This window comes from Idiotropiscis lumnitzeri, chromosome 4 (genome assembly GCF_059441095.1).
Source record: "Idiotropiscis lumnitzeri isolate Australia: NSW breed Sydney's pygmy pipehorse chromosome 4, RoL_Ilum_1.0, whole genome shotgun sequence".
Classification (NCBI taxonomy): domain Eukaryota; kingdom Metazoa; phylum Chordata; class Actinopteri; order Syngnathiformes; family Syngnathidae; genus Idiotropiscis; species Idiotropiscis lumnitzeri.
Genome location: NC_142394.1, coordinates 21,615,105 through 21,635,714, shown reverse-complemented (window position 1 = coordinate 21,635,714; position 20,610 = coordinate 21,615,105). Strand labels below are relative to the sequence as shown.

At 39.0% G+C, this 20,610-nt stretch overlaps 1 protein-coding gene across 2 annotated transcripts in view; it reads right to left on the bottom strand.

The window, feature by feature from the left end:
• slit3 (slit homolog 3 (Drosophila)) overlaps positions 1-20,610 on the bottom strand; it is a 236,782-nt gene that overhangs the window by 213,847 nt on the left and 2,325 nt on the right. The window contains exons 2-6 of one of the 2 annotated variants that reach the window (XM_088294962.1): positions 20,173-20,255; positions 11,574-11,932; positions 9,178-9,317; positions 7,573-7,625; positions 3,128-3,387 (exon numbers count right to left, since the gene is read on the bottom strand). In XM_088294962.1, the coding sequence (XP_088151088.1) occupies positions 3,128-3,324 (197 nt within the window). In that variant the 5' untranslated portion in view covers positions 3,325-3,387; positions 7,573-7,625; positions 9,178-9,317; positions 11,574-11,932; positions 20,173-20,255. The remainder of the gene's footprint in view (positions 1-3,127; positions 3,388-7,572; positions 7,626-9,177; positions 9,318-11,573; positions 11,933-20,172; positions 20,256-20,610) is intronic. The other variant, XM_088294963.1, reaches the window with a different exon arrangement.

Here is a 20,610-nt window from a genome sequence, read left to right as displayed (position 1 = left end):
AGCAGGATTTTGCGCCAGGACGTGAGCGAATGTGACAAACGTTGTCATCCGACGCTGTTTGCGGACGCACTGGAATGAGAGGGGACAGCTTTGTTTCTTTTCTTCCCACTGCGTCAAGTTCAACACATCTTATGGATGATACAATTCAGTAAAAAAATCCCTTTAAAAATGGTCATGAAGTGATTTGGGAGCAGGGAATGAGTGAATTATTCCAAATACAATATCTGCCATATCAGCACTTTTGAAAATGGGCCAATTTTCAGCCGCTAATTTAATACACATTAGAGCAAAAGATAATCACATTCAAACGGCGCCACTCTCAAAAATGGCAGATTTTCACACGTGTTCTGTTGTAGGTCCCGACATCTGCAAATTAATAAATTATCTGAATATTAATCTTCCAAAAATTGAAATCAGCCTAAAAAAAAAAAAAAGTGGTGAAAAAGGCAACAAAATTGGAAAAATTGTACTCAACAAAAGCAAAGTGAGTAAAAGTTGCAAAAAAAAATCATTACATTCTGTTCAGGTGAAGTAAAAATATTTTGCATGCTATATATTATGTTTTTGTTCAGTACAATCAGTGCCCATTTCTGGCATGTGTGATATGTGAGGCCGCACAAGGCGACATTTTACATGATTGCGTCTTCTATTGGGACCACAAAACGTAAATCTTTGGCATTTGTAAAGGAATTTGCACTGTCTTAAGGTGACACGAGTGTTTAAGTTTTGATAATCAACATTGAAGTGAGAGGTTACCGACGTCAAAGAAGGGTGGGGGCAGTGGAAAGTCAGCATCAAGTTGGGGGGTGGGGGGGCTGATGGGGTCACGGTTGGTCTTGCACAGGGCGCCGTTAAAAAGTAGGCCTGCCACTGACAAAAACACAGCCTGCTGAGTGCCATTTTCTTATTCAAGAGGCTCTGGAACACATTAATGCCATTTTCATTCATTTCAATGATAAAAAATGACCTGAGTTATGAATTGCAATCATTATTGAAAAAAAAAATATATATTTATACTACTCTGTACTGTGCCATAAGGTGGCATCTAAGGACACCTTTTGTCTGAATAAAGTTCCTCAATATTAACAGTATATAACAGTTGAATGCTGAAAGTAAAAATGTGGAATTTCACTTCATAAACAAGACTACACACATTCCTCATAACTACAAACCTGCAAACTCACAATATTGTGCACAAATTAGCGGATCGGGAGTGATTCCAAACAGCCTTGGACAACCACAAGTGTAAATGCATCATTTCGAATGTTCCTCCTCAACGGGGTAGGACCCTCAAATCCCCCCTAGCCATCTCAGCCTGCTCTTGTTATTTATTTTGAGAGTGTAAATGTCTTTGGAGAATTGCTGTGTAAAAGCCAACAGGTCTCAGAAGGTCACCAAACAAAAAAAAAAAAAAGAAGAGGGTCCCCATCCTGGTTGAGCAGCGAGTATTTTGTTACTGGACACTTTATTAGGTACACTTGAACACTGTCATAGAATTAATGTGTCTTACTAAAGTCGTCCAAGGCTGCATTTACGATTAAACAAATATAATTAAACTTTATGGTGGCCATAAAAGCACCAAAAACAGATTTTTGTAAATAAATGTATCCAGGTGAAATTGTTTGTGTTTTAGAGGTCCTTATTACGCCCCCCTGACCCAAAAATAAATAAATAAATAAAAAAGCTTACTCAGTAGCACCCCCTGAATAGAAATTAGCCCACAGTTCCACTGATCTATCGCAACAGGGTGCACAAGAAGAACCTTAAGGACCCATGCTCAATATTGAATAACAAGTCAGCCACTTGAGCGAGCTTGAAAACTTGATTTTTGACAAATTCTAGAATGTAATTTATTCCCCTGGGCTCAAAAACCTCAATTGTGATGTTTTTGCCGTCTGTTTGCAAAAAAAAATAGAGCGTGTCACCTTTTTATTATATTTTATTAACTCAGCTATCACATTGCATTGCATTGGCTGTTCCTAATAAAGTGTCCAGTGTTTGCTCATGCGTCACAGCATGCAAATCATATCAGTGCCCCACTTGGAACCTTTGCACTGATTGTGTTTGTTGTCTCTGGCTCGGCTGTGTTGTGGATCGCCTGCGGGGGCTTTTTGGGAGGCTCCACCATTAGCATGCATAATCACTTCCATATACCTTTGCAGCAGCATAGGTGTGTGTGTGCGTGTGGGGGTGTGCGTGTGAATGTGTCATCATCACACCGTGCTCAACAGGTTGGGAAGGCTTCCAAGTTTGTTTTTTTTAGCTCATAGACCCACAAGTGTTAAAGTACAACAATGCAGAACAAGTATTTTATTACATGTACCAACACAAACTCTCAGAAGTTGTGCCTGATATATGATTAGAATAACTGAAACAAATGGGTTCACGCTGTTAAGATGGAAAGCTTTCATTTAATTCAACTTCTAAATGGCAAATCGGTATTGCTGAAACCCAAAAGTTTAAGAACGTCTTCTTAAAAAGTTGTAGTCTGATTCATTCACTTTAAAATGTACACATGGTTGGCAGGAAAACACCTCATCTGCCATTTTATGATCTTTATTGAAAATTAAGTTGGACAAAGTTTGATTGAACTTTCAATTTACAAGCAAAGAAAATACATAAATATAAATGTATTGATAGTTTCATTTACGGTAAATCACAATATAAGCTACTTGAGGGACTTTTTCTACTTAGAAGACAAAACTGCCTTATTGGCCAAATGTTAAATCATCATTTTGGGAAGAAAAAAAAAATGAAAAAATGCTTGAGAATTTTTAAAGTTTGCTTAGGTGGGGAGTGAGGCGTCATTAACTTCAAATTGGGATGAAAGTTACTTTTACAACTAATGCACCATAAGATAATATACCCATCATTCCGTTTCAAACAACTTTGTTATTTATTATTGTTCCATTTAAAAAAAAAATCCTAACATAATTTATTCTTTGAGAACATTCTCATTAGGTGGGGGGGGGTAGCGTTACTCAACTTTTTAAGTTATTTTTAAGCTCCCTATAATCGCACGCTGACTCAATTACAAAAGGAAAGTAAATTGCACAACATGATCAAGTCAATAATAGAAAGCGATTTGCGCAAATACAAGACTGCAATAATGTTGGTGCACACTTACAAGCGCTCAGCCCCGCGCGGGATCCCCTTCGGTACGTTCTTGAGTCCCAGACCCTGACAGTCCACATAGGATCCGGAGCAGCTGCACTTGTGCGGGCATGCGTGCACGCTGGACACGACGCACAGAACCAGAACCAGGACCAGGACCGGGGCCAAGCAGTGAGCCCAAAGCCGGCTCGGTTCGGCCCCCCGAGGCATGATATCCACTCAGGTTGAATTCAAACCAGAAATCCGCGCGGCTGTGATTTAAAGTTGGCTGTCCTGAGAGTTTGAAAAAGAGGAATAAAGTTCCACCTAAAAAGATTGTAACGTGTGGAATAGTCCGTTTGGTGTCGAGGTTAAGTCACATTAAAAAAGGAGCAAAAAGCAACAAAAAAGGTGCAGTAAAGAAGTTCACATTCATCCCTCAAATCGATGCGTAAAGTCTCCAAAAGTGGTTCGACTCCATTCAATCCGGTCAGTCAGCACATCCAAAACTTCTCCTTCGGGGGAGGTGAAATGTTTAGTTGGGGAGGGGAAATAATAGCCAGTAGCATCCCTTCCACGATCGGGCGATAAAAAAAAGAAGTGATGTCATAAAAATAAGAAAGAAAAGAATGAGAAAGAAAGAAGTGACCGGGAGTGAAGTTGAGAGGAAGTGGCGCAGCGCAGTCTGGTGCGCACTGAAGATTTGGAGCGAGGAGAAAGCCCCCCCCCCCTCCCCCCCTTCATTCCTCCCCCCAAAATCATCTCCTCCCTCATTCTCGCTCTCTTTCTCTCACTTTCTCTCCGCCACAACACAAACTTTTACCATCCCTCAGGCTATTGTCGAGACATTTTGAGCCATTCAGTTTGGGGTTGTTTTTTTAAGGCCATTGTGGCCGTGTTGAACAAACAGAAGTTGAAATTAAATTGGTGTAAAATGGTAAAGAAAAAGTGTGACGTTTGTATTGAATTGACCATGTCAATTTGGATCCCGCATTTATCTCAACAAATTGATTCAATGCATGCAAGTTAAAACTTCCTTTCTGGTTTTTTTTTCTCGATTTGTCCAGTAGATGGTGATATCATTCACACTTCCAGCGCCACTTTCAAAGCGAGCAGCACAATTTCCAAGGGTGCCTTGCTTTGGAAATGAGATACTCGTTAAAGCTTTATTTTAACATTAGCTAATGAAATGCTTTGTTAACATTCCAACTTGAATCACTTTTTCTATTTCTAATGTATGTGGAAAGTTGGTTTTATTCTGACAAGAACTAAATTGTATGAAAACCAAAGCGATATTTCCCATGGCAAATAATGTAAATACTACTAATGTGTTCCAAACACCCAAAAGTATGAGTAGAAATAAATACATTTCATAGATAATGACGCACATGTGCATGGAATGCTTTGTTTGCGCTCTTTATTCCATAAAAATGAGTGCCCAAGTCTCGCATGCAGGTCGATGAGTTTGGCACCACTTTCACAACAAAATCAAAATGTTGGTGAGAAATTGAGGGAAATCTAATCTTATGAAAAACAATGCACCATTGTATTTGGATTTGTCCAACAGGGCTCATTTTTAGCCATTCAAAGCATGCCACAAATTTTTGTATTTTTCAAAACAATTATCTTGCTCCTGAAGTGACACATGCTTTTATGTTGGATAATGTGTCTTAACATAATATTCAAATTGAAAACATGCAACCAAATCAGGAGCCCATTATTTTCTGGACGGGTGCATTGCAGCCAGTCAGGATTCAGGATTTATTTTTTTCCCCCTCTCCCCGAGGTGTGACCGGTGTATAGGAGGGTTGATTATTGAAAACAATGTATAAATATATTTAATAATATCAAATAAAAATCTAGAAGGGCTTAAATGCAGGATGGCCGAGTGGTCTAAGGCGCTGCGTTCAGGACCCAGTCTCCCCAGGAGGCCTGGGTTCGAATCTCGAATTTCCCCATTGTGGGACTAATAAAGGGCAAATTATTATTATTATTATCAATTATAATTATCATTATTATTATTATAATTATACGGTCTCCTTCCAACGAATATGGGTCTTTATGTTCAGTTTTCAATCGAGACTAGGACCTTCTTTTTAATTATCATTTTAAGTTTGGCCACCAACTAGTGCTGATTTCCCCCCCACTCAAATCATGCAACAAAAATTCCACAGCTAAGAGCTTTAATGTTGAATAATGGTGCGTCTTACATGTCCAATTCCTTTCATCTTTCTTCTGAGTGACACCACACACAGAACTGTAAAGCAATTTGATAATAAATGGTTGAAAATTAATTAGTATATATTCCACACTGAAGTAGCTTTGAAAATGATTGACTTGTTTCAAGCGGGTTTTTAGTTTATTCAATACACAGCAAGCATGAAGGGTAAACATCACAAAGACGCTCAAAATGACAACAGCTGCTTTCAAAACTTGACCCTCCATAACATTTGTAACTTTTTGTGAGTTTTTATTATTAATAAAATAATTTGGCATACAGACCGAAGGACGAAACCATAACAATGTTTGTTAACTGTAAAGTTATGCATCATTACGAAAATGGCGACCGGCGGAAGCTGATGACTTCTTTGACTGTTCACACTGTGCATTACTGACACCTACTGGACCAGGACGGAACTGCAGCACACGCCACGAATATACACAACTTAGGTTTGAAGTGTTTTTAAAGCATTTAACATTATTGAGCCGACAGGAATAGGTTGGTTCACGTTGATATATTTATAAACAATGTCTCATTATATTGTCTTACAATATGTATGCAACACAATCTATTTTATCCAGCCTAAGATTTTTCTTAGCATTACCCTTGATTGGATAAAATTTCTGTCTTACAATGAAGCATGTAGTGTCTTATGGTTTCTTTTCCTATTTAAAAAAAAAAAATAAATAAATAAAATATGTCTTGTGACTCCTGAAAATATACCCATTGCTTAACTATTGGCCGTGGTCAGAGTGCATTTATGACTGCAAAAGAAACATTGACTTTCATGCATTACCAAAATGGGGGGAAATTGTCTTGTGTTCTGTAATGACAATATGAAGGCTACTGAAGCGTATTTAAACGCTTAAAGTGTCAAGTTTTCAGAATGAAACAAGGTTCTGGTGTTAAATTATAATTATTTTCGATTAATTGCTCCCCAAAAGCTTCTCAGTAGCCACACTCTTATCAAAAGACTTGACTGTGAAGGCTTAGCTTATTAAAATCATGCTGCCCCCTATTGGTCAATCCTTCACATGCACACTCCGAGCAGTTGAGCTTCTCATTCAAATCACTGTGATCATTTGAGTTGGGGGGGGGGTGGGGGCGTGGGGGAGTTAAAATGCAAAACCTGAGTTGTCTAATGAAGGCTCATAAATACTGCAAAGCCCGCAAGCAACAAAGTAAAACATTGAGTACATCACGGCGGGAGTGAGACTAATTAAAACATTTGTTTCTCTGTGGCGTGGACTACTGCTGAAACCTGTGGCAGACGCATTACGCTATTGGTTAAATTGCATCAATAATAGATTATGCAACAAATAATTGATTTGGTACAACTTCTAATGAAGGAGTGACTTTTTGTGCTCGAGTATTCTGAAGCAGGATACTCGCATGGTGATCTTTTATTTTTTTAACGTGAGAAAGCACACATGCCCCCAGAAAACGGTCATGTGTGTGTTACTGTTTTATAGTGTGTGGATTTCTTAGCAATATGACCAACATAGCCCACACAACATAATTGGGGCCTGCCCGACATGTTTTTTTTTTTTTTTTTAGGCTGATCTGGCATAATAAAAATCTGTCAACCCATTAATCATCTTTTTGGTTGCATTTCTCTTTTGTGGGGATGGTTGGTTTTGGAGTTATTCCCCTTAATGTTTACAACAAGTCATAAATTACAGAATATTTGACTGTTTTATAATACTTTGTCCAATGGCATTTAACTTCACAACAGAGGGAGAAAAAATAATTGGCAAAAATAATTATTTTCAGATTTCTTGGCGGGAAATGTTTAAATGTCATCTTTGTATTATGTTGTAATGTGTTAAAAAAATAAGAACAAAAATAGCCACTTTTAGATGATTTTAAAAGCACTAATCTCAACACATACGCAACTCTTATCCATCGTGGTACGAAGACTAACTCGCGTCAATCAAAGGGCATCAGATTATATATGTTGATCTGGTTTGCCATGAACAATATTTTTCTGAACTCTGAACACACCCCACACCACAGGATAATCGCTCAAGATAATCTTCATTACAAATCCAACAAAAAGGCAGTTGGCAACTTTGATCACAAGGGAGGTCAAATGCCAATAATGGGCCGAATTATTGGTAAACTTAATCATTCATAACTCGTGATGACACAGCCTTTAAAAAAGTCAGGAAGATGTCGCTCTGCACCATCAGTGACACCAACATCAAGTATATATTAAATATTAATATATTTTTTTTTAAAAAAGTTAAACGACTCACCTAGAAACTTGTCTGCAGAACAATCCAATGACTTTGCAGTGACTGAGCTCCCTCTACGGAGACATCACAAAAGAAAAATGAAAAACAAAGCTCGCTCATGAGATATGCTGATGTCATGCACGATGATTGTTTCAACTCCACATTTGACAATTTTCAGTGTTCCAGTGTCAGTCAAAACAAAGCATGAGTATTATTGTTGTCAAAGTCCGCTTTCTTAATAGAGACGATACGCAAAGATTTTTATCCATAAATCCTGCCATTATTTACTTAACTGCATGTCGTCCCGCCACCGGTTTATTAAAATTTCCCCCTCACGCCAAAGTCACTTATTATTTCAGGCACGTGAAAATTTAGTCGGAGCTCAACAGCAGCGGGAAGGCAGAAGCGGTTTGCTTGTATTGCCTCAACATCCAACCCGGACTCTGGCATGATGGGAAATTAAAGACGGTAGAACGCGACAGGATCTGCCCGCGAGGCTGCCCCCCCCACCCACACCCTCGTCCCGGGGCGCAGCCTGTCAAAGAGTGCGAACCTCACAACGAGGCCTGCTAATGTGCAGAATGACATGTTACGATCTGAAACAGATGATTTTTTTCACCCCACATTGTAAAAAAAACAAACAAAAAAAACGGGACGCCCGGGGAAATTCACTTACAGACTCTTTAAAGTGAATTCTTAGATTTGTTTCTCGAGACATTAATCGTTGAAAACATGCAAAAACTGAGAGCTATGTAGTACTCACTTTTTGGATTTTAAACAGTTTTTCACCATTTCAGCTTTCCTGATTTTTGGGACATGGCTAAAACAGGTCTTCCCTTCAGATACTCGACTGCCGCTTAAAAGTGCCTCATCAACCGCGAGAGCAAGCACCAAATTTTCACATAGCAAAGAATACGACCAGCGTGTGGCTCAGAGATTTGGGTTGGCATGACTGCTTTCGAGTGCCTCGTTGTCACAGCATCTCTAGTGGCTTGGAGTGGTCCTTGGTTCAAACATATAGCTATGTCTAGGCATTAGCACAATGCTAAACTAAGTAGCATCTATTTTCCTGGTTATAGTTGTCGCGTTTGATTGACAGCTGACAGTTTCAGTCCAAAGCAGCGTGGGGTGTCAGCGTATTCAGCAGACGCCCACAGCGTTTGAGAGCAGAGAGAACGACTTGACTTTTCACAATTCACACGCTTTGCTTTTGGTGTGTGAAATTTAGAAGACATTTTCTATCGTTTTTATGGCGACTTTAAAGAAAGGCAGAACTGTGGCCAGACCTCCACGAGTGTCTTTGAATTTGCGTGACATCAAATGTTTGTTTTTTTCATGTCAACAAAATTTAGGCATTTTTGTGTTTAGGCATTACGTTATTTTGAACAACAAGAATCAGACCTAAATTAGAAAAAAATCTAAACAAATTAAGTAAAATTATCAGCACTGCCTCTGGTTGTCTAAAATGTGACACCTCTGCAAAGGAAGTTGAACAGCATTAGTCAGTGCTATAACAAACAAACACATCAGGCTCATTCCCGGCAAACTAGCCGGCAGGGATGAGGTAGCAATGAGGAAGTGTGCGGCTGATTGGTCTTAACGCGACGTGAAAGTCCATTTACTTACTGGGCCTCCATGGTGGTCCTCGCACTCGACGAGTTCTTGAAATTAGCCCTGCTAATGCTGTTGACTCCACGGGCTCTGCGCTTTGATTTCATTTAGCTGATTTACTTTGCAGTTCCTCCAATTAGGCCAGAGTGCTTCTTCTGTAAACAAAACGTGTTTTTCTTAGCCGGAGAAGGAGTGATGATTTGCATGCAGCACGCTGGAATGTTAACTCAGTCACACTCAGAAAGCAGATTTGAAATGTTGGGAGGAGAGCTGATTGGCTCTGGGAAGGAGGAGGGGCATAAGGGGTCATATCGGTCACAAGGTCAAGGTAACGATTGAAGTCTGTGTTAAATATAAACAACAAAAAATAAAAATATAAAATAAACAGGAAAAATATCAAATTTAAAAAAATGACCATTTGTTCAAAATCACAATCAAGACAAATCGCTCTGTTAATTTTTTTGAAATTAGTAAAAGACAAAATATACAATATAGCATAAACATCAAATAATATTTAATCAATTTCATTAAAGTATGAATCATTTTTCTTACAATATTTCAAACATTTCCCGATAACATTTAGATTTTTATTTTTATTTTTAACTCGTCACTATACATTTTATGTACTGCTTATTTATTAAATGCCCCCCAAAAAAAACACATGATTTGCTAAAGTGGAGGAAGAAATGTAACTATTACCATTCACGGGGTCAAAGGTCATATCGAATAAACGCGGTCTTTAAAAGCACACACCAAAAAAAAAAAAATGTATAAAAACCAATAGTAACCGCCAGAAAAACAAGTGGACATGAACCATTCCTTCTTTATTCTGACACAAACCGCACCGCTGTGTTCTGCGCGCATGAAACCGCTCGCTTGAACACACATGTCATTAACTTTTGAGGCTTTGTAAAACATTCGCTCAGGACTTTTGGTATTCACAAGCCGCTCATGTGCACTATGGCCCGCCAAAACCAAAAACATGTCCGCTTCTTGACTGGATGACACAAGCAATCAGTTGTGACGCTCCGATCCACCATTTCTTTCTTCTTCTTATAGACTTGATTTTGGTGATGAAAAAAATTTGAATTAAATCATTTTTAGATTTTGTAGCATTTGGTCTCGGGTGAAAATACACACATTCATAACATTCGTGTAGGAATTGTTCTGTTTTGGTGGAAGGGTTCTGTCGCAAGCAAATGATCCAGGGTTCATTGCGATGACCAAATACAGTCGAACCTCAACTTACAACGGACCTGATTTATAAGTTTTTAGAGATGCAAGACATGACTCGAATGATTTTTTTTTTTGCCTTGAATCAAGAGCAAAATAGTGAGATCCGAGCGCTAAGATGGTGGCAGTGAGATGTTTAGAAGAAAATTCTGCGATTATTGAATCAAACGACATAACTTTGTCTTACAAAAATCTGCTAGCTTAACGCTAACACACCAAACGCCAACGACGAGCCAACAAAAAATGGATCGCAACACAATTCAAAAGAGAAAGTCCTAAAGAATTGTGTGAAGTATAATTATCATTATAAATGTATACATTTATTCCATGACATTAAAAGTTAAATATGTCAGGTAAAAGACATACTTCATTTTACATTTTATTTCTTTTCTTTCTCTGTCTTTTTGTTCAAGAGAATTTTTGTTCGATAAAAGTAATTATGCTAAGTGACAAAGGCTTTTACATAAAATCAAAATTTTGACTTGCCGCTGTTAAAAATGCGTCCGCAATTAATTGACAAAACTGGGTGTCATTTTTATGTTAAGCAGGATTGTCGGCAAATTTGGAAGTAACAAGTAATCTAATTTAGTACTCAGCAAAGTCACTTTTTAAAACAAGTCATCAGTAAAGTAACTAAATTACGTTTTCAAGGTAACTATGGCAACACTGCCTTAAAAATAGCAAAAGAATTGGTTGATTTTTGTAAAGTTAAACAAATACTTCTGTAAAGGACAAAGTAGAGTAAAACGGTACTGCCTGTCATGTTTATTGTTCTAAGTGCTAACTGACCCCCAAAAAGAATTTTAATTAATCACAGATTAATCGTTCATCGGAATTTTATTTTGCTAAATATCGGAATTGCCATCTGCCTCAAAAAAAATTTCCTGTCAGTCGGGCCCTAATTTAAACGAGTTTTTATCACAATTTTTTTAAAATTCATTCTCAAATCCAATGGCAGCTTGATAACATGCTACACTTCGGTGCGTGAGCGCGCGTGTGTGTGTGTGTGTGTGCGTCAACACCGAAGTTGTTCCACGAGTGCGTTCTTGTGTGTATCCATAAGTGAGACAGCTTTTTGGCCCTTAAGTATAGTGTAAGTATGCATTCAAAGTGGGCCATTACAACATGTCACTTTGCACACACACACACACACACACACACACATAATTATGCATTACGTGAATTGTCCACTTGTGAAGCTTTTCTTCCAAGTCGTCTCCAAATGTTGGCCCCAGGTCCAAATGGAGTCCCGTCCAGGACGTCGATCCAATGTAAGCTCACGACGGAGGACACGTCTCAAGAAGGGTGTCGTTTCCATGGCGATGACGTCCGGCCGCAGGGGTGCGGTCTATTTGCTGGGTTTGGCTTCAAAAGGATGGAAACGCAGTGGGTCTGTAATGGTCCCATTAGTCAATGGGTCATTTTAGAGTCTTTTTTAGTCATAGCAACATGCCAAAGTTGTCCCAAAAGTCTCGAAAATGTAAGTGTCCTTGAAGGGTCCACATCTTGGAGCTCTTTTGGATGTGTCAAGGCAGAGCTAAATGAAAACACACGTGTATAAATATAGTTTTAATGATTAATTTGCAGCAGTTAATGACAACTAGAATGGCAGCTTGCGTATTCTACCCATTATCTGACCAATTAAATTGGGTTAAAAAATATATTTTGCATTGTTAAACACAATTTGCATGCGAGGTGCCGATGTTATTTTTGTCCACATTGAGAAATGTAAAATTTCAATATATTGTCATAAGATTGACTTAGTCACACTTGATGATGTTTGTTTTATTTTCTAATTTGTCGGTAATTAAAAACAAATCAAATTAAAGCTTGATTAAAAAAAAAAATCAGGCCTACTTTTGGAGCAAGGGATTGAATTTTTTTTCGAAAATGCTTTTTTTTTTATTTAATTTTTTTAAATGTATTTATTTATTTATTTTTAGTTTTATCATTAGTTTTTTTAATAGAGTATTAAAAATGTCAATAAAGTAAGTTAAACTACATTTCTCAAGCAACTTTTGACCTTCCTTCTTCTGGAGCTGCCGATAAACGGTAATACCAAAATAAATACTTTTGAAATGAACCCCAAAAGGTCACGTCTGATATTAATTGACAAAGACAAAAATTACCCAAAAATTTTTTAACAATGATTAGTTCTATTTAGTTAATTCTGGAAACAAAAGATGTAATTTCAGTTAGTTTTTTTTTCTTAAAGCCTTTTAAAAAAATGGGTTTTAGTTTAGTTTTTTAGTTTTTCGTAATAACTTTGCTGGGAAAGTGTTAATCAAAATTAAAACTGATTCTTTTTGATAATCTTATTGAAAGTCTAATTTATAGAGAAATTTATATTACATACATAGTTCAAAGAACAGTTTATAATGTATTGCACATCGCTTTTCTTGTATTGGTGTGGAAAATTCTGACCAGTTGACACACACACACACACACACACACTGTAATGTCTAGAGGGCCAGTTAACTAATACCAAATGCATCCGCTGTGCCTCAGTTTAATTAAAAGGATATTATTTTTTTCTTGGCCACTTCCCCCATGTGCTGTTTGATTAATAGTCTCATTTACGACATGCTGATTTCGCCTGCGTCTACGAACACGCTCAGCTCATAACATTACGCTTTCAGGCTAATTTTTGAGCTATTTCATCATAGGATTCCGTAGGAGTAAATAAATTTCCGTTTACTGTAGAATATTGATTCCGAAACTAAATGATTATTTATTTATGGAGCTTTGTTTATGGACATAGTTGATGATTTGATGATATTTGCTTCGAAAAATTGAGTTACTCTTGAACAATTTATCACCCTGAAGTGATGGCTGCTAGTGACGTACAGTGATGGAAGTATGTTGAAGTGAAACCTCGACTGAGAGACCAACATTTTTTTAGAGGAGTTAAGTTTAGCCTCGGTTGTTAGTGGAAGTTACAGAGAATCTTTACGCGTTTGCTCGCTACGCATAAAAGCCATTAATTTTTAAGTGTCATGTCTTACGAAAAGTTTGAAATGATATTGAAGCGATTTGGGATCAACAGATTTGCGATTTCAACTATGAATACAGAAAATTTATTGTAATGAAATGCAGCCCCGTGAAAGCCTGCAAGCACTTAAACGTCCCCTGAAATATTTGCGTTATTTGTGTACGTGTGCGTGTCCACGTTGAATAATGTACGACAAGCCGTGTGTTTGTGTGACGTAATGCTGAGCAATTAGTCCTTATTAAACTCTAACCTCGCTGCAATTTAACTTGCGATTGAGCAACGGCACATCTGCGACTCCAGACGTGCGCCGGTTAATAACAAGGATACGTTGAGCGTTATTGTTGTAACGTGGATCATAAGAATAAAACAGAAATGTGAGAGCGAGAAACAGCCACTGTGTGACTTTTAGAGCTGGTTGAGTGGCAGGTGTCCAAGAACAATATTTGTGTTCGCATTGGCAAGTTTTGCTCCCACGCAAAAAGACGCACACATGCATACAGAAAGACGGGTAAATTATAATGTACTTATGGGGAGAGACAAAAAATAAACAAGAGTTTGTGGCCTACAGTGACGGGAAAGACAAGCTAATGTGCTGACTTGTTGAATACTAATGATGTGTGTCGTGCATGCGCTTGTGTGTGTCTGCCTGTCTGTGTGTCGTGTCGTGTGTGTGTGGAGTCAAGTATCATCAACACGCTAGAAAAGAAGCATCGACGATGACGAGGCCGCCACCACAACAGTACAGTAAACCAGGAAAATTACTTCTTTTTTTTTTACTCTATTTTTATAGGTTAGGGTTTTCGATATTTCTGATTTTATATGTAGCTTGTCCGCCTCACAGTGTAGAGGTGCCGGGTTCGATTACGTTTTTATAATTATACAATTAAGGATTGTCTTTGCACATATTCATCATCACTTTAATGCATTTGGCCCAATTAGCCTCCCCGTAATTCCGCCAAGACGCGTCATTCGTTTGAATGGGAGTTGAGCACAGGTCACTTCAAGTTAACGCTAATTATGGAGCGACGCGTTAGTCACAAGTCGAAAAAGGCTTCAGAATGTTAAAAATGCTTACAGTGTGTGTGTGTGTGAATTTGTGTTAAGTGCGGGGGTTAACCTCCTCTCTTTCAAAAACAAAACAACGGGAGGTTAAAGTTCACATTAAAAATAGAGGAGAGGAGAGGGAAGGCAGATTAAAGGATAGCAGGTAAAAAGAAACCGAAAAAGAAGACTATAAATAATCATCTGATGGATGAAGTTTATGTGAAACGCATTCTTAATTACTTAAAGACTTCATTCAAAAATACGGTCGGGATTATTTCGAGAGCAAAGTTTTCATTGCCTCAAGTGGCACAGGCAAAAATTCCCAAGTATCCTGTTTTGAATCTCACACACACACACCAGACATGGAATGCATGCTTTGGACACAAATAGTGGGATCTGATGGGAAATGTTCTCTTAGCAAAAAGATGATGTCAAGAAGAGCTAGACAGACATGAAGTCAAGCACAGACTTTATGGGGAGTTGCTTTTTAAAATATTTAGACTAAATGGGAGGGAAGGACAGATTTAACTGGACCACGTAACTGTCTTATCAAAGTCGGCTAGCTTAATGCTAGCACACAATGCAAAATACCATAGACGGGCTAACTAAACTTTGCAAAAACAACAATTACGCAAGCTTTTGTTGTGGCGGTCTTCTTCATGTTGCAGCAAATCTAGGTCTCTGTCTAATACTGCCCCCTGGTGGCCAAGGCGCACACCAGGCGGCGGTCCATAGAATCAAAGCAGGAAATTATGACAAAAAATATTACTATTTATTTATTACTATTGAATCAAAGTTTTCACTGTTTGTCTTTATAAAATACATTATTGGAGTGTGTTATATATAAAAAAAAAATGTTTTATTTGCATGTTTTAGGGTGGCTAAATCTGGCATTTGCATTTCGTTTTGAGTTGCAAGCCTAGTCACAGACTACATCTCACTCATAAATCAAGGCGTCACTGTATTTGGAGTTGGTTAAAGTGTGCCAGATGCACGGATCTCCTTCACTAATCGACAAATGTAAACTCAGCGGCTTGGTGCTGTTAAGACACCTGGGAACTGTTTCAGTTCATTGTGGTTGACTGACAATCAGTCCATGATGGACCCCGCCTCTCTCGCTAAATCAGATGGGATTGGTTCCAGCTCATCCACAATAATAGAAAATGGATGGATGGAATGGGCTGTTTTCAATTTCAATTCAATCTTTATCGCTATAATAATCTCTTTTAACATCCCAATCTTTCAAATCCCACACTTTTTCATTTATCTTTGGTGTTCCACAAAGTTCTATCCTGGGGCCCCTTTCGAGTATCCATCTACTTCCACCCGATTCTATTTTCCTCAAATTCCACATTAACGTTCACGGTTACGAAGCATTTTAGGACGCATGCGTCTTTTGACTTTCATCACTCGAGACACGACAGATGTCAAATTTGAACCGCTTTGTCACAGCAAAAACATTCAAGTCTCAAGTAGTCAAAAACTCCTCGAGCAATTTTGTTCTGAACGAAAAGTTTTGAAAGCTAAATAATTGCACGTGTCGTTGAAACGACTTCCATCCGGCTACTGCGTCTCCGGCACATGACTCGCAAATGTGACACTGTTGAATACGATACCACTCTCTGTGTGTAACTGGCGGTCCGTCTGTGAAGAAAAACTACAACATCTGCCGATGGAGACACTTGAAGCTCTGTTCACTAAAGTGGAGGGGGAAAAGAATTTGGGGGAATCAAACCACATGAGTTGTTTTGTCATATTCCGTTTTAAATATGATGCACACAGATGGAATTAAACTTGAAATCTGCGGCATATAAAAAGTCTGGTGCATCGAGATCAGCTTGAGTGGCGTTGCTAACCCACAACATTGAAGGCTTGAGGAAAATTTGAAAATCTGTCCTTGCAATTGCACTCGTTGTGAAAAGCATTGAATGAAAGCAAGAAATCACAAAGCAAATGTATTTTTTTTTTTTTTTTTGCTTGGTCATGGACATTTTGGAAATGAGTCCTTTGTTATTCGGAGCACTTTAGCGGACTAAAACTGTGAATACCTGACACTCGACGGGGAACACTGCCTCCGGACGTGGCGAGTTTCCTCGGGATCAGACGAGGAGATGAACGGGATTGAGCGCGATTTAAGAAAAAGTCCCGGGGTAGGATCGGAATCTTGGAGGAGGAAGGTGGGGGGGCAGGGAGGGGGGGGGGGGTTGGATCACCACGATCAGATAAAGCCAAGACAAAGTACAACGTGTGAGCACGGTGAGCGGGAATAAAGAAGAGGGGATTTAAGGTGTCGGCAGGGAAGGGATGAAGAGGATGATGAGGAAGCAGTCGAGGGAAACTCCCGCACACATCAAGAGTTGAGGTTGAAGGGCGTCTTGGGAACATGTTGACAATATTTGAAGATACAAAAGTGGTCAAAAGTGAATGAACGCCAACCCAAGTCATTACCTTGAAATGGAACCCAGACGCTTTATTTTTCTTTCAAATATTTTAAATAATGATATTCATCGTCTTGCTAAAGAGATAAATCAGTTCCTTTATAGCCTTATAAAAAAATAAAAAAATTAAAAAAATGAAGATAAAAAATAGATTTGATTATCAAGATTGACTATTTTCGGTGGAGTGTTTCTTTTGTTTGTTTTTTTTCCATCAAGTGGAGGTCATGACATACCCGATGATTATTTATTAGATAAGAGGGCTTTGTGCGATTGCAGGTGAGGCATTTACTGACTCAATTTTAACTGGAGCAGTTCTTTGATCAAGTGGAGGATGAGCAGGCAATTAATTGGAGTATGACAATTATTAGAGCGCAGGACACTTTTGGAAAATATGTTGTGTGCATTTAAATCTAGTCCAGCCTAGTTTATTTTTCAAGTGGAGGATTAATTCACTGACGTTTGTCAACGCGGTGACCACAATTGAAGAAATGGCGTCTACCGTACTTGTGCATCGAGATTGTTTTTAGACGCACGGTAACATTTTCCAAGTGGATAAAACACCTGCCGATTAATTGGAGGACGGTCTCTATAAGAGTGGTTGTCATTATTTGGGGCGATCCTGTGTGTGTGAACATCACGATCCTCACATATCGGTGCAATGTTTCACGATTCAAGTGGACGCTGCAGCCGACAATTAGTTGGGGTAAGGTATTTATTAAAGTGGAAACTACAGGAATCAAGATTTTCTATTTTCTTTCTTGAAATGGACGACGCACCTGACGATTAATTGAGGCATTGTATCAACTAGAGTGGAGGCCACGGTTTGAGGGAATGATGTTTAAAAATGGAAAACGTGTACCCAGATTGTCTCCGTCGCAGTGTTACTTTATTCAAGAGAAGTCGCACCCGATGATTTATGGCGCACGGCGTCTATTAAAGCAGGGGCACTATTTCTTCCTAATACTTCCAGTACATCACCCGAACATGTATTTAAAAGCACGAAAATGTGGAAAATAAATCTAAATCAGCTCGGTATTTAGCTATAAACATTAAGACATCCATAAGTCATGTCGAGACACCCAAAAGTGCTTTAGCGTGTCCAAAGTGTCCACGTTTAGGGAAAAAGCAGTGCGGCGGGGAGAAAGATGAGGATTAATATTATACGAAACTCTCCACTATGTTCCCGGAATTAAAATTGGCCCCCTCCCCCTCACACACACACACACAAGTGGTCTTATTAGGCAAGTACATCTGTGTAACAGGAGAGATTGTCCTTGGCGGGGCCAAGAGGAGATGACTGATCCATGTCCATGAGTCAGCGTCTCAACTAATGGAGGCGATGAAACAAACGCGCGTTCCTCTGTCGGCTTGTTGCTCTGCTGAATTTTTAGAGCAAAAAGTGACAGATGGAAAGGCAAAAGCTCGGAATAACAAGCATTTCAATGGAGCAGCTGAGAGGTGTTTTTGTAAGTGAGCTGTGCGCTTTGGTACTTAAGTCTTCAGTGCGGACCCACCTGACTGACCCTCCCAAATTCGCTTTTTGGAATTCAGGATTTTTTTGGAGGGAACCTGCAGTGCCCACCACTTTAGCTGCTTTGTTGTTTTTTCAAGCCGAAGCCATGTCGAACATAAAATATTGCTTTGACAACATGGCATCTTGAGGCTAATGAATTCTGTCAAAGTGACGAAAGGAGCTTCATACCGTTGTCAAATACAAAAGTAGTGCTTCACCGCCATCTACAGGGAATGACAAACCTTTTTGGGTGGGTACAACTACTCGCGGCAGGGTTATCGCGTGGGTCCAGAGTACCACCACAATCATGTCGCAATTATACACAATACGAGAGAAATACGGTCCAAAAACACAATATAACAGCATGCAACTGTGCCCGGTGCATCATCTGGAGGAGTTCAGAATGCTGCTGCACGACTCTTAACTGGAGACCGTAACAGGTAACACATTCGTATTCCTTGGCGTTCAACACAGCAGAATACTTGAACCCCTATTGTTTTAAATGACTTGTTTTGGTTCATTTAAATTAGAGTTCCGCAAACTTTTTTTTCCTGTGAGGGCCACATAACTTTTCCCTACTCTGGTGAGGATCCGCGGCCAGTTTGGAAAAGGAAAAGTGTGAGAATCACCAGGATGCTAAAACCTAAACATTTATTGTGTTTCAGAAAGCCACACATAACCAAATATTAATAACATTTTCCAGGACCTTCACGGAAGAAAGTCAAGAAAATTTTATTATCTCGATCGCGTGGCCAGACTTTTTTGGGGGAGAGGGGAAATATAGATTACATATATATTACATATATATTACATATTTATTACATATTTATTACATATATATATGATTTTAGATTATATATATTATTTTATATTTTATATTTGACTTAGTTTTAGCTATAGTTGTTTTTGCTCTATCAATAAAATTTGAGTGACTTGCGCAAAAAGAAAAAAAAAAGAAAAAAAAGAAATGCACATCCAAATCTGGTGTGTTCCCCTCAATAGAAGATTCTAAAGTATGAATGTGAGCACGTCTGATTCTGTAGGTCCGGGCAGATAAAACTCGCATAGCAACACGGAAAAGGCTGAAATGTGATTGGCCGAAAAATATAATATCATATCGAACATCCACGCACATGCGCAAGAAGCGGTGAAGCTCGGAAAAACACTATGAAATGGAAAAAATAAAACTTATGGGAATTAATTCATGCAATTTCATGGAACAAACAGAATTCAGATTGTAAATTTCGATCACCTAGCGCTGCGTATTACTTTTCACTAGATCTGAAAAAAAAAAAAAAGACAGCACCACTGGGGCACATAGAGTGCAACGCTGCAGGCTATTCATTTAGCGCACTAATCAAGCACAAACACAACGTAAACTCACTGCGGCTGTAACGTGACGCCATTCTCCGAGCCAACGAGTTCGCAACGCTGGAGAGTTTGAAATGACTCTTCTGCTGCGAGGTCACATGTACATTTCAAACTCAACATTTAAATCAAATTATCCAAACATGTTCGCAGACCCGAACGGGGAAAAAAAAAAAAAGAGAAGTTTACAAAGGCCTTGTCGGCTTTTCCTCTCCCAGGATATTAATGAGGAAATGACGCACAAAAAGAAAAGAGGGAATGAGCGATGGAGGTTTCAGGGGGACGAGGGCCGGTGATTAATCCCGCAAAAGAGTCAACTCCGCCGGGAATTCCATCAAAAGGAGAGAAGGGGGGGCGGGGGGGGCAAAGGGGTTTTTTTAATTGCCGATCCCCTCTAGTTCCACATTTCCCAAATCGCTTACCTACTTTCATGCTCCCGCCTTCCTGGTTGTTGTTGTTGGTGGTGGTAGTGGTGGTGGGGGGGCTCCAATGGAATCCAGCAGGCCTCACGCACACACACACACACACCAAAAATTACTTTCAGATGTGGAGTGAAGAGCAATGCTGAAGGTGTCTTAAAATTACACAAATATCTTCTCTGTATTGTCCTGGTTTCTGCATTTACACGTAAAGTATCTGTGATGTTTAAGGGGAAGGAATTGTTATAAACATATTCGATAATAATCTTTGTGCGTTGTCACTGCAGGTACGTGGTTGTTTCAGGCAATTAGACCCTCTGTTATTTTATCCTGAGAGAGGAAAAAAGCGGTGTCTATTTGAGGCGAGGCGTTTAATTATTCAAGTAGACCTGCTAATTCATAACGGACAGCTTTTATTAGAGGGATTCGCCACAATGGTAT